Source organism: Podarcis pityusensis (assembly GCF_964106645.2).
Source record: "Podarcis pityusensis genome assembly, chromosome: 5".
NCBI lineage: Eukaryota > Metazoa > Chordata > Lepidosauria > Squamata > Lacertidae > Podarcis > Podarcis pityusensis.
The window spans coordinates 3,466,897-3,479,664 of NC_138032.1; the positions used below are offsets into that span (position 1 = coordinate 3,466,897).

The 12,768-nt window shown below is 45.8% G+C and overlaps 1 protein-coding gene across 1 annotated transcript in view; it reads right to left on the reverse strand.

Annotated features, from left to right (window-relative positions):
* Positions 1 to 2,825, reverse strand: part of PDCD1 (programmed cell death 1) — a 30,164-nt gene extending 27,339 nt beyond the window's left edge. Inside the window, exon 1 of the mRNA XM_081007541.1 lies at positions 2,565 to 2,825. Within this exon, the coding sequence (XP_080863667.1) occupies positions 2,565 to 2,649 (85 nt within the window). The 5' untranslated portion in view covers positions 2,650 to 2,825. The remainder of the gene's footprint in view (positions 1 to 2,564) is intronic.
* Positions 2,826 to 12,768: the final 9,943 nt, after the last annotated feature.

The following is a 12,768-nucleotide window of genomic DNA, read 5'->3' on the forward strand; positions in this document are numbered from 1 at the left end:
ATATTAAAAGCTTCCCTAAACAGGGCTGCCTTCAGATGCTTTCTAAAAGTCAGATAGTTGTTTATTTCCTTGACATCTGGTGGGAGGGCGTTCCACAGGGCAGGCGCCACCACTGAGAAGGCCCTCTGCCTGGTTCCCTGTAACTTGGCTTCTCGCAGGCTCTCAGAGCTGGACCTCAGTGTCTGGGCTGAACGATGGGGGTGGAGACACTCCTTCAGGTATACTGGACTGAGGCCGTTTAGGGCTTTAAAGGTCAGCACCAACACTTTGAATTGTGCTCAGAAATGTACTGGGAGCCAATGTAGGTCTTTCAAGACCAGTGTTATGTGGTCTCGGCGGCCACTCCCAGTCCCCAGTCTAGCTGCCACATTCTGGATTAATTGCAGTTTTTGAGTCACCTTCAAAGGTAGCCCCACGTAGAGACCATTGCAGTAGTCCAAGCAGAAGATAACCAGAGCATGCACCACTCTGGCGAGACAGTCTGCAAGCAGGTAGGGTCTCCGCCTGCGTACCAGGTGGAGCTGGTAGACAGCTGCCCTGGACACAGAATTGACCTGCGCCTCCATGGACAGCTGTGAGTCCAAAATGACTCCCAGGCTGCGCACCTGGTCCTTCAGGGGCACAGTTACCCCATTCAGGACCAGGGAGTCCTCCACACCAGCCCGCCCCCTGTCCCCCAAAAACAGTACTTCTGTCTTGTCAGGATTCAACCTCAATCCATTAGCTGCCATCCATCCTCCAACCGCCTCCAGACACTCACACAGGACCTTCACTGCCTTCACTGGTTCTGATTTGAAAGAGAGGTAGATCTGGGTATCATCTGCATATTGGTGAACACCCAGTCCAAACCCCCTGATGATCTCTCCCAGTGGCTTCATATAGATATTAAAAAGAGACTGGCTTCACTACTATCAAATAAGGGAGGCTTATAATTTAGATAAGAAAATTGGTTTTCAGGTGGAAAAATCAAAATTGGAAACAGAATTGTTAGACCCTAAAATCAAGAATTTATCAAGAATGTATAACTTGCTGTTGAAATGGAATACACAAGATGAAACAGTTAAATCTGTTATGATTAAATGGGCACAAGATTTTGGATATAACATTATGATGGCTGACTGGGAAAAGTTATGGACCACAGGTATGAAGTTTACGGCATGTAATGCCCTAAGAGAGAATATTATGAAATTGATATACAGGTGGTACTTAACCCCAGTCAAGCTGGCAAAAATTTATCATTTGCCCAATAACAAATGTTGGAAATGTAAAGAGATTGAGGGCACATTCTTTCACCTTTGGTGGACATGCCCAAGGATTAAGGCCTTCTGGGAGATGATTTATAATGAAATGAAAAAGGTATTTAAATATACCTTCCAGAAGAAACCAGAGGCCTTCCTTCTGGGCATGGTCGGCCAATTGGTGCGAAGGGAGGATAGAACCTTTTTTATGTACGCTACAACAGCAGCAAGAATACTCATCGGAAAGTATTGGAAGACACAAGAATTACCCACCCGAGAAGAATGGCAGACGAAAGTGATGGACTATATGGAATTGGCTGAGATGACTGGCAGAATCCGGGACCAAGGAGAAGAGTCGGTGGAAGAAGATTGGAAAAAATTTAAAGTATATCTTCAAAAATATTGTAATATTAAAGACTGTTAGAAAGATGTTGGAAAAAGAAAATTAGGTAGTTTTGGTAGATATGATATAAAGGATTAAGCAAAAATGAGTTGATGAAATTGATGAAAGAGAGGATGTTAAATTATAATATTTTAAATTAAACTACGTAAATGAAAATAAGGTTGGAAGGATTTGCTGAAAAAACGATCTGAACTAGAATACAAAATTGGGAGGTGAGAGGAGGTCAAGGAAATAAGTAAAGGAAAAAAGTTATGTAAAGGTTTAATCTGTTCTTGTTCTATTTCAATTGAATGTATTTTTATACCTTTTTTTTCTTCCTTTTTTTTTCTCTCTGTTATTGTTATATTCTTTTTTTGTATTTTGTATTGTTCTTTTTTCTTTTTGTAACTTTAAACTTTGAATAAATATTATTATTTAAAAAAAAAAATTAAAAAGCATGGGGGAGAGGACGGAACCCTGAGGCACCCCACAAGTGAGAGCCAGGGGTCTGAACACCCATCCCCCCCACCACTTTCTGGACACGGCCCAGGAGGAAGGAGCGGAACCACTGTACAGTGGTACCTCGGGTTAAGTACTTAATTCGTTCTGGAGGTCCGTTCTCAACCTGAAACTGTTCTTAACCTGAGGTACCACTTTAGCTAAGGGGGCCTCGTGCTGCCACCGCACGATGTCTGTTCTCATCCTGAAGCAAAGTTCTTAACCTGAGATACTATTTCTGGGTTAGCGGAGTCCGTAACCTGAAGCGTATGTAACCTGAAGCGTATGTAACCCGAGGTACCACTGTATAACAGTGCCCCCAGCTCCCAGCCCCTCGAGACGGTCCATAGACCTGCCTCAGTCTCCCCTGAGAATTCACCTCCCGCCCATTCCTTGGGAGTTAAAGCAACAAAAGCCTCATTCGGATGAGCACACCGGTTACGTACCAGACTGCCTGGCGAGGAGAGCAGACCGGCAGAAAAGTAGCAATAAGACCATTCCAGCCCACTCCACCTGATGCAGGCTCTCCATTGCCCCTTCGGAAAAGCTGGTCGAGGCTGCTCAGAAATCACACCCCGGTCCCAGGATTCAAGCTGCTCTGATGCAAGAGCGTCAGCGGGCCGTTTTCCAGCCCGCCATCCCTGCAGAGTTGGCTCTCGTGGTGCCACCGTTGCTCTGGAAGCCACCTGACGGCGCCAGGAGCAGAACTGAACTGTCCCCATCGCCGCCTGCCCCAGAACCCCAGAGCTCCCCCTCCCACCCATTTTTTCCCTCTCTGCCTCCTACCACGGCGGGTTTCACATGCTGGGTAAAGGTTTAAAGGAAACGTCAGAGCACAAAAGGATTTGATGCACGAGACCACAACAAAAAGGCGGCAGAGCCGGGTGAGAGAAGAGACATCCTCCCGCACATTTCGAACCCCACGCATTTTTTTGTTTGTTTGCAAACTGCTGCGTTGCCAGAAAGTGACGCCACGAGGGAGGAAGCAGCCTCACATAGGAAAGCAGTAGCAAGAAGAAGAGACACATTTTCCCTCTCGCCGTTCCGTTGTGACCAAAAGCTACCAAGACAGCAGGCCAAACGTGTCCACTTCTCCAGGGTCTCTCTTCTGGAGTGAACTAATTCAGATTAACAAATTCACTGAGGTAGTTTGCAAATCTCTGAATTACACCTAGAAGGGTTTGGATTTGATATCCCGCTTTATCACTACCCAAAGGAGTATCAAAGCGGCTCACAATCTCCTTTCCCTTCCTCCCCCACAACATACACTCTGTGAGGTGAGTGAGGCTGAGAGACTTCAGAGAAGTGTGACTGGCCCAAGGTCACCCAGCAGCTGCATGTGGAGGAGCGGGGAAGCGAACCCCGTTCACCAGATTACAAGTCCACCGCTCTTAACCACTACTCTGCCCCAGCTGCAACAAAACATGTCCCTCCCGTTTCAGCCTCTACAGCTGCATCAGAAGCTGCAACCTTCCAAGAGTTTGACTTCAGCCCCAAAGGCACCCTCTTCCACTGTCTCCAACAAACTATGCCAAACATTTCCGGGAGATCTGAACAGGCATTGAGCTCCTTCTGCGGTGAAAGTTTGGGTGATTTTTAAAATTCAATTCCCTTTCAATTTCAATCCAATGATTTTTCTATATAGGGCTTTCGTTGCACCTAACTTATGCAATTGATTGTGGCCATTGTGCATTTGTTTCTCTTGTGGGAACGGGTGTTAATGTTCTGCTGTTATGTTTTACTTATTTTCATGTTTTTATCCTGTATTCTACTCTGCGAACCGCCTGACATCTCATGATGGAGGAGAGTACATAAATCTAATAAATAAAATAAATAAAAGTACCTTTCTGGGAAGTGAATAGCTGTTTTTATAGGGCAGGGTCAGGGGCACTGTGGATAAGTTAATGCACCAAGGGATAGGTGGGCCAGAAAGGTTTGGGAACTGATCAACAGCTATGATCCATGATGACAGCTGAATGGAACCCCCCTAATACAGTTTATAATAATTATAATAATAATTATAATGATTTATTATGTATACCCTGCCCATCTGGCTGGGTTTCCCCAGCCACTCTGGGCGGCTTCCAACCGAATATTAAAAACAACACACATCAAACATTAAAAATTTAAGTTTACCACATAACACACGCACACACCCCAAACATTCTGCTGATAAAAATCAAGGGCACAAGTCTCACACCTCCTTCCCAAAGTCCGGGAAGCTGTGCCAGCCTTTGGGAAGGAGGCGCGATGCCCTGGCAGGGTGCAAGAGCCCTCCGTCCTCTACCCCAAAGCCCCGTAAGTGCTTGCCAGGTTTGGGAATGTTACAGAAATTTTTTATAATGATTGGGGGGTTGCCCTTCCAGCATGCAATGTGCAACCCCCCCCCCCTTTTGTTCACACACACAGTGTCTCCTCAAAGCACCGCATAACGCGCAACACCACACCATTTCCAACGTTGTTCTGTTCGGGGGGGGGGAGCTTGGGACATGGGTGAGGGCAGCCATAACCCCAAAAGCGTGAGCTCAGGTACTCAGCAGCCCCTCTGCCTGGCTGATAATCTACCTGAGTGCCAGACAGGTAGCCATTCCAGAAACAGTAGCAAACCCAGATCAAGATGAAAGGGTGTGATTAACTTGGCTGGGAAACAGGGACATGTAAATATCTCTTTTGCATCACTTGATGGGTGTATGGTGGAGGTCGAGGGAAGGATTGGGGGCAAGCCCTGATGCTCAAGGTTTCTGTCGCCAGACCCTTCCTATTTGTGATGTATGCATGATGTAATTTTAGGGGTGTTGCGGGTATCTTTGTAAAACTGATAAAGGAGGGAGCCATCCTTTGTTCTGGGCTCCTTCCTGCTTATCCCATGTGGTGGGTGGAACTTCTGTTGCAACAGTCTCTGCAGGCCTGCAGGCTGCTGTTTTGCTCCTAATTTATTGGCTGGTGTCTTTGTTTGGTAGTCCAAGTGAGCCCGGGAATTTTCCTACAACATTAAGAAGGCAGGAAGACTGCAGCTCTTGTGCCCAGGGCCAGATTTAGTTTGATGAGGCCCTAAACTACTGAAGTTAATGGGGCCCTTTATATGTCCAGCTGTCCTTTGTCAACAACAAACTGTCACCGTTTTTTTGTGTTGAATATATGCTATATGGTAATTGATGGACCTCAAAATTATCTCAAGCCATTTGCACATGTTGCCATGCGACCAGTCCATGCAGAATGTAGGTACCATATATATAGAAAGGAGCAAACCAGTGATATTTGAGGGAGCAGGCGAGCAGGCGGGGCCCATTGCTTACACCATGGGAGCTAATAATAATAATAATAATAATAATAATAATAATAATAATTTATTTATATCCCACCCTCCCCAGCCAAAGCCGGGCTCAGAGCGGCGAACAACAATAAAAGTAACACAATGTTCTAAAATCAATTCAGAATCAAATTAATGGCAACCATTGGGCTAGAGTTCTGTGAGGATTGCCAAAGGAGGGGGTCAGACTGTGCCTTGGCCAAAGGCCTGGTGGAACAGCTGCGTCTTGCAGACCCTATGGAAAGATGTCAAGTCCCGCAGGGCCCTAGTCTCTTGGGACAGAGCATTCCACCAGATCGGGGCCACGGCCGAAAAGGCCCTGGCTCTGGTTGAGGCCAGCCTAACCTCCCCGTGGCCCGGGATCTTCAAGATGTTTTTGTTTGAATACCGTAAGGTCCTCCGTGGGACATACCAGGAGAGGCAGTCTGTTGCAGTTTGTAGGTTTTATTTTATTTGTTTTTTATCTTATATTATGGAAATGTACCTCCGGTGCTTTATTTCCTTTAATTTTTTAATCGTTTAGCTTATATGTAAATCTGGCACTGCACATGCCGCCTTCCACTGCAGGAACTGTTTCTGCAGCCCCTGTCCGCAGGCTGCACAAAATTGGGGCGCCCCGGGACAGAGGCAGAGAAAGCGTGGCTGTCCCTCTTAAAAGGGGGCGCCTGGGAGGAGGTATGTGACCGGATGCTCTGGCTTTCACAGTAAAAGGCCCCCGCTCCGGCACCCTGTCTCCCTTTCCCTTTTCAAAACGAAATCTGTTCGTTCAGCAAGAAAAAGCTAATGGTGCGTTTGACAGGAAATGATTCACAGCCTTCGCCCTGTGCATTTAATGATTTCTCAGAAATTAGGAGAATTTGCATAATGCTCCAGTACTAATGGCATCAAGAGGTGTTTACACTCTCGCATCAGAACTGTTTGACACTTTTGTTTGGCTTAAAACCACCCCGCCAAAAAATAAAAAAGAAAGAAAAGGAAAAGGAAAAGAACGGTGGGGTGGGGAGAACATTTTCAGAAACCATCTGCAAATTCATCCACATCTTCAAAATAAATAAAAAATTGCATGCAGATGAAAGGTTATACCCAGAACAAACTTGGTTAGGGTGCTACTGGACTATTTTTGTTATTTTTTTATTTATTTTGAAGGTGTCAGACCAACATGGCTACCTACCTGAATCCACATCTTCAGTTATCCCTGCAGCAATTAAGAACAGCAAGCATACTGTTTACTAAAGGTGTATAATGAGAGGCTTGCCTGGTGCCATCATTATATATCTTTAGGCGCCAGGCGGAAAACTTTCCTCTATAATCATGTCTTTGGCCTTTAGCCTTTTAGAAGTGGGTGAGATGTTTTTTGGAGTATTTCTCATTTCTCTTGGTTTTAATAGGAAGACTGGGAGATGTCTGTCTGTTTGGCTGTGAGGTCCTTTGGGTTGCCCTGGGCTAGATGAAGCGACGATCAAATTTAATAAATAAAAAAATAAGAAGAACCTGCTGGTTCAGTCCAGAGGCCCATTGAGTCCAGATGCCCTAGTATTCAGAAGCATTGCTCCACAGTGGGAGGCAGAGCAGATATCATCTCCATCGATAGCCCTATCCGAAGACATCTGAATGAGGGGTGCCAACTTGAATAAATTATTCTTATTCTTAATCTTATTATTAGAATTTATATACCGCCCTATACCTGGAGGTCTCAAGGCGGTTCACAGAATAAAATCAAAATATAAAACCACAAAATACATAATCAAAATAACAACAACCCAATAGCCCCCCCCCAAAGAAAACCCGCCACATTTTAAAAGGGCATAGGGTGTCCATCAGGCCATCCAAAGGCCTGGTTAAAAAGAAACATTTTGCCTGGTGCCTCAAGGTGTAAAATGAAGGTGCCAGGCGAACTTCCCTGAGGAGAGCATTCCACAGACGGGGAGCCACTGCAGAGAAGGCCCCATTCTCGTGTTGCCACCCTCCGGACCTTTTGAGGAGGGGGCATACAAAAAAGGGCATCAGATGATGATCTCAGGGTCCGGGTAGGTTCATATGGAAAGAGGCGGCCCTTGAGGTGTTGCCATCCTAAGCCGCTTAAGGCTTTATAGGTCAAATGGGGTAACTGTGCCCTTGAAGGACCAGGTGCGCAGCCTGGGAGTCATTTTGGACTCACAGCTGTCCATGGAGGCGCAGGTCAATTCTGTGTCCAGGGCATTCGTCTACCAGCTCCATCTGGTACGTAGGCTGAGACCCTACCTGCCTGCAGACTGTCTCGCCAGAGTGGTGCATGCTCTGGTTAGGGAGAGGACGGGAAGGAGGCAGGTGAGCAAACAATGGAGGGGGAGAGAATGGGTGCTGCGCGTTCCGTCCCTCCCTATGGGGGGTTCACCCCACCCCTATGGGCGCTGCCACAGGTGCCCAAGAGGGTTCCTTCACCACTGTCCCTGTCCAGATAGGGGCATAGCTGGGTGTGGGAATGTTCAGGGATGCAGGAGAGGATATATTGTTTGATTATATCCTTTTCCAACTTGTGTTAACAAGTTCCACAGTTTAGCAGAGTAACATTCCCCTTTTAAAACTTGCAGCGGATGCGTTTGCTCAGGCTCGCTAAAGCCTCTATAATAACTGTTCTGGTATTTCCCCCTTATTCCCTCATAAAAGATAGGACACGACACAGTATTCTATAAAAAGGTTTACTCACACGTCATTCTGTTCACAATAGGATCCCAGAAGGCAAACTTAGCTTAGAAAAGTAACATACACCTAGAAACTAACTCATAAGGAGACAGTCCCTTTCTCCTCTCTTGGCTGGAGGCCAGGAGAGCATCTTTGGCTAAACAGATGTTGCTTCTTCAATGCATGTAGTCAAAGAGAGAGAGATGGCTGCCCTGCCCTGTGCTTTTGGCATTACCTGCACAGGTGAGGCCACGCCTACCTCTAGTCACATGCAGAGGAAGTCTGTCCCAGCCCAGAAGGAAACAGGAAGTTTACCTGCCGGCTGGACAAACATGCCTCCCCATGTGTAACCATGTTCACTCTAGGAATGTTGTACTTGACTGCTCTTGTGTTTCACATCCCACACTGGGCCACCAGCAAAAGCTGATGGAAGGTACTCTGGGCTCAGCCTCCTCAAATATTTTATGGTGGGGGGAAGCAAAGGAAGATGGCTCCTAGTATTTGGTTCCTGTGTCTGAAGGCAGCCCTGTATCAGGAAGTTTTTGCTGTGTGGTGTTCTGCTGTGTTTTTGTATATTCTGTTGGGGCACAAAAATAAATGATCATTATCATCTCCATGAATTTGTGCAATCCTCTTTTAAAAACATCCAAGTTGGTAGCCATCACTGGCTCCTGCGGGAAGGAGTTCCACAGTTTATCTATGTGCTGCATGTAGAAGGTCTTTATCTCTCCTGAATCTTCCAGCATTCAGCTTCATTGGCCACACGCTTTAAATAATCTTAATCTTCTACAACATTGGTGGCATATGGTCCTCAAAAAGCCATTTGGTTCTTGTGTATTACTGAGTTTGGAGATATTCTCTATTTCCAGATTCTCAAGTAGATGAAGAAGTCGCTGTCTTGGATGCATTATTTATTATTGTTAGTTAATTAGTTTGTTGTTTATTAAATGAGGATAAAATCGAACCCCACATTGAAGGCTCTGTGGGGCTGAAGAACACTCCCCTGGAAACATCCATCAAAGTAGGACCAGAAGCCAACAAATCTGTAATGCAGAGATGCCCATCTTCTGTTACTTCAAAATTGCTCGTTTGCTTTATTTATATATCAGGGAGACATTGATCTAACTTGCCCAGGCAAAAATGCAAGGAGCTGTTTCCATTTGAGGCTTTGCGAGAACTCAAAAAGATCGTGAAATATCTTCTTACTTAGATGACAGCTGATATCATCTATCTAGTCAGCATGGTCAAAGCTCATCTTCCCTCCCCCCTGACATTTAAAGTAAAAGGAAAGCCAAAATTATCTGTGATGGGCTGAGTGTCTACAGAACATCTGCAAACTCAGTTGAGATTTCTGCCCCTGATAAAGGATACTGTCTACCTGACTCTTTCCATAGAGCATTTCAGAGTGGGTGTCATCGCAAGAAGTCGTTTGCCACACTGCCAGATCACTTATCTTCCTCGAATATTTTCCGCTAAGGGCACACATTAGCTCACTAAAGACTCAGCGGCCCAAATTCAGGCCACAGCCATTTCAGGACCATTTCAGGACTGAACTACAAGATCTCGCACGGTCAATGTTTCTTAGCTAAGCAAATCAGTCTCTTAAGCTTAAGCCAAGAAAGGGTATTCTCTGTAAGACTGAATATCAATACTGTATATGGGCAAGCCATGATGGGATAATTTTTCTAGACATTTGGTTCTTCTAGGGGTAAGCAGACTTTGGACTTATGGGATCTACTTGCAGGTAGGTAGCCGTGTTGGTCTGACACAGTCGAAATTAAAAAATTGTCCAGTAGCACCTTTTTTGTTGTTGTTGTTGTTTAGTCGTTTAGCCGTGTCCGACTTTTCGTGACCCCATGGACCAGAGCACGCCAGGCCCTCCTGTCTTCCACTGCCTCCCGCAGTTTGGTCAAACTCATGCTGGTAGCTTCGAGAACACCATCCAACCATCTCGTCCTCTATCGTTCCCTTCTCCTTGTGCCAGTGGCGTAGCGTGGGTTGTCAGCACCCAGGGCAAGGCAAGTAATTTGCACCCCCTAACCCGTGGATTTTAGTAGGGGCAGAGAGCTGCGAGTGTGAGCGCGCCCCCCCAGATGTTGCGCCCGGTGCGTCCGGCCCCCCCTGCACCCCCCACGCTACGCCACTGCCTTGTGCCCTCCATCTTTCCCAACATCAGGGTCTTTTCCAGGGAGTCTTCTCTTCTCATGAGGTGGCCAATGTATTGGAGCCTCAGCTTCAGGATCTGTCCTTCCAGTGAGCACTCAGGGCTGATTTCCTTCAGAATTGATACGTTTGATCTTCTTGCATGGGACTCTCAAGAGTCTCCTCCAGCACCAGAATTCAAAAGCATCCATTCTTTGGCGATCAGCCTTCTTTATGGTCCAGCTCTCACTTCCATACATCAGTATTGGGAAAACCATAGCTTTTACTATACGGACCTTTGTTGGCAAGGTGATGTCTCTGCTTTTTAAGATGCTGTCTAGGTTTGTCATCGCTTTTCTCCCAAGAAGCAGGCATCTTTTAATTTCGTGACTGCTGTCACCATCTGCAGTGATCATGGAGCCCAAGAAAGTAAAATCTCTTACTGCCTCCATTTCTTCCCCTTCTATTTGCCAGGAGGTGATGGGACCAGTGGCCATGATCTTTGTTTATTTTTTATGTTGAGCTTCAGACCATATTTTGCGCTCTCCTCTTTCACCCTCAATAAAAGGTTCTGATCCATGAAGGGGAGTAGCACCTTAAGAAACCTTAACAAACTTAATTGGTCTCTAGGGATCTGCTTGGTTTTTTAAGAGAAGGCTGAGATCCACTGGGTACAAAATACACACACTTAGAACTTACGAATCCTGATCCCAGGAATTCCTTTTGAGCGCCACACACGGAATCCACTTTCATTTACATGAGCTTTTGTTGTTTTAGCAGTATAATTTAGGGCAGCGGTCAGCAAACTTTTTCAGCAGGGGGCCTGTCCACTGTCCCTCAGACCTTGTGGGGGGCTGGACTATATTTTGGAAAGGGAAAAAAATGAATGAATTCCTGTGCCCCACAAATAACCCAGAGATGCAATTTAAATAAAAGCACACATTCTACTTATGTAAAAACATGCTGATTCCCGGACCATCCGTGGGCCGGATTGAGAAGGCGATTGGGCCAGATTTAACCCCCAGGCCTTAGTTTGCCTACCCATGATTTAGGAGAATGGAATCATTTTGTTTTTGCTCTTACTGGGAGCCAATAAAACCTTGCCAATCTAGTGCAAATCACTCAAAGATGTAGGTGCAACTTGACCTTCTGCTCAAAATAATGATTTTGCCTAAAAAGTTGATGCTGCAGAAACATCCCTGGGGTCCCTTTGGGTGACTATCATGTCCTCTGTGTGGGGTCTTCTTTGAAACTTCTCCAGATGCTGATGCTGCTGCCCAGGCTCATATTTCTCATATTTATTTTTATTAGATATTTATTTATATCCCACTTTTTCCCCTGACAGGAACTCAAGGCATCTTCCAGATAAAAAATAAGAACATCTAAAAACATAGGGGGGGAATCATTAAAAACAAGTAAACATCTCTCTCTCTCTTTCTATACACACACAGTCTATTAAAACCATACAAATAATTACGATATAAAACAGCATAGCTGACTTCTCAGAAATGAAACTTTGTCATCCTCACAGAAAGGATCTGGAAAGGGATTGAAACTAAAATAGCAGGCAGTGAATCACAACGCAATTGCCTGCATTGAAAATATGACTACGTGTGAGACAATACTAAGTACAGTCCTGTATACCTGAAGGAGCGTCTCCACCCCCATCGTTCTGCCCGGACACTGAGGTCCAGCGCTGAGGGCCTTCTGGCAGTTCCCTCGCTGCAAGAAGCCAAGTTACAGGGAACCAGGCAGAGGGCCTTCTCGGTAGCGGCACCCGCCCTGTGGAACACCCTCCCCTCAGATGTGAAGGAAATAAGAAGCTATCCTATCTTTAAAAGACATCTAAAGGCAGCCCTGTTTAGGGAAGTTTTTAATGTCTGGCGCTGTATTGTTTTTAATATTCGGTTGGAAGCCGCCCAGAGTGGCAGGGGAAATCCAGCCAGATGAGCGGAGTATAAATAATAAATTTTTATTATATTATTATTATAGAGTCACAGAATTGTGGAGTTGAAAGAGAGCCATCTGGTCCATGTCCCTGTGACGCAAGAATCTCAGCTAAAGCATCCCTGACAGATGGCCATCCAACCTCAGCTTAAAAACCTCAAAGGAATGTCCATTCCACTGGCAAACAGCTCCTGTTAAGTTGTGGGTGAACATATCAGACGACACAGCGATTCTTCAACAGCTCTTGTTTATTCACAGGCCAGAACAGAACTGAACTGAAGGCCTCAGTCAGCCTGCTTATACAGAGCTCCAGTACAACGTTACTGCTCACTGGAAGGACAGATCGTGAAGCTGAGGCTCCAATACTTTGGCCACCTCATGAGAAGAGAAGACTCCCTGGAAAAGACCCTGATGTTGGGAAAGATTGAGGGCACAAGAAGAAGGGGACGACAGAGGACGAGATGGTTGGGCAGTGTTCTTGAAGCTACAAACATGAGTCTGACCAAACTGCGGGAGGCGGTGGAGGACAGAAGTGCCTGACATGCTCTGGTCCAGGGGGTCACAAAGAGTCGGACACGACTAAACGACTA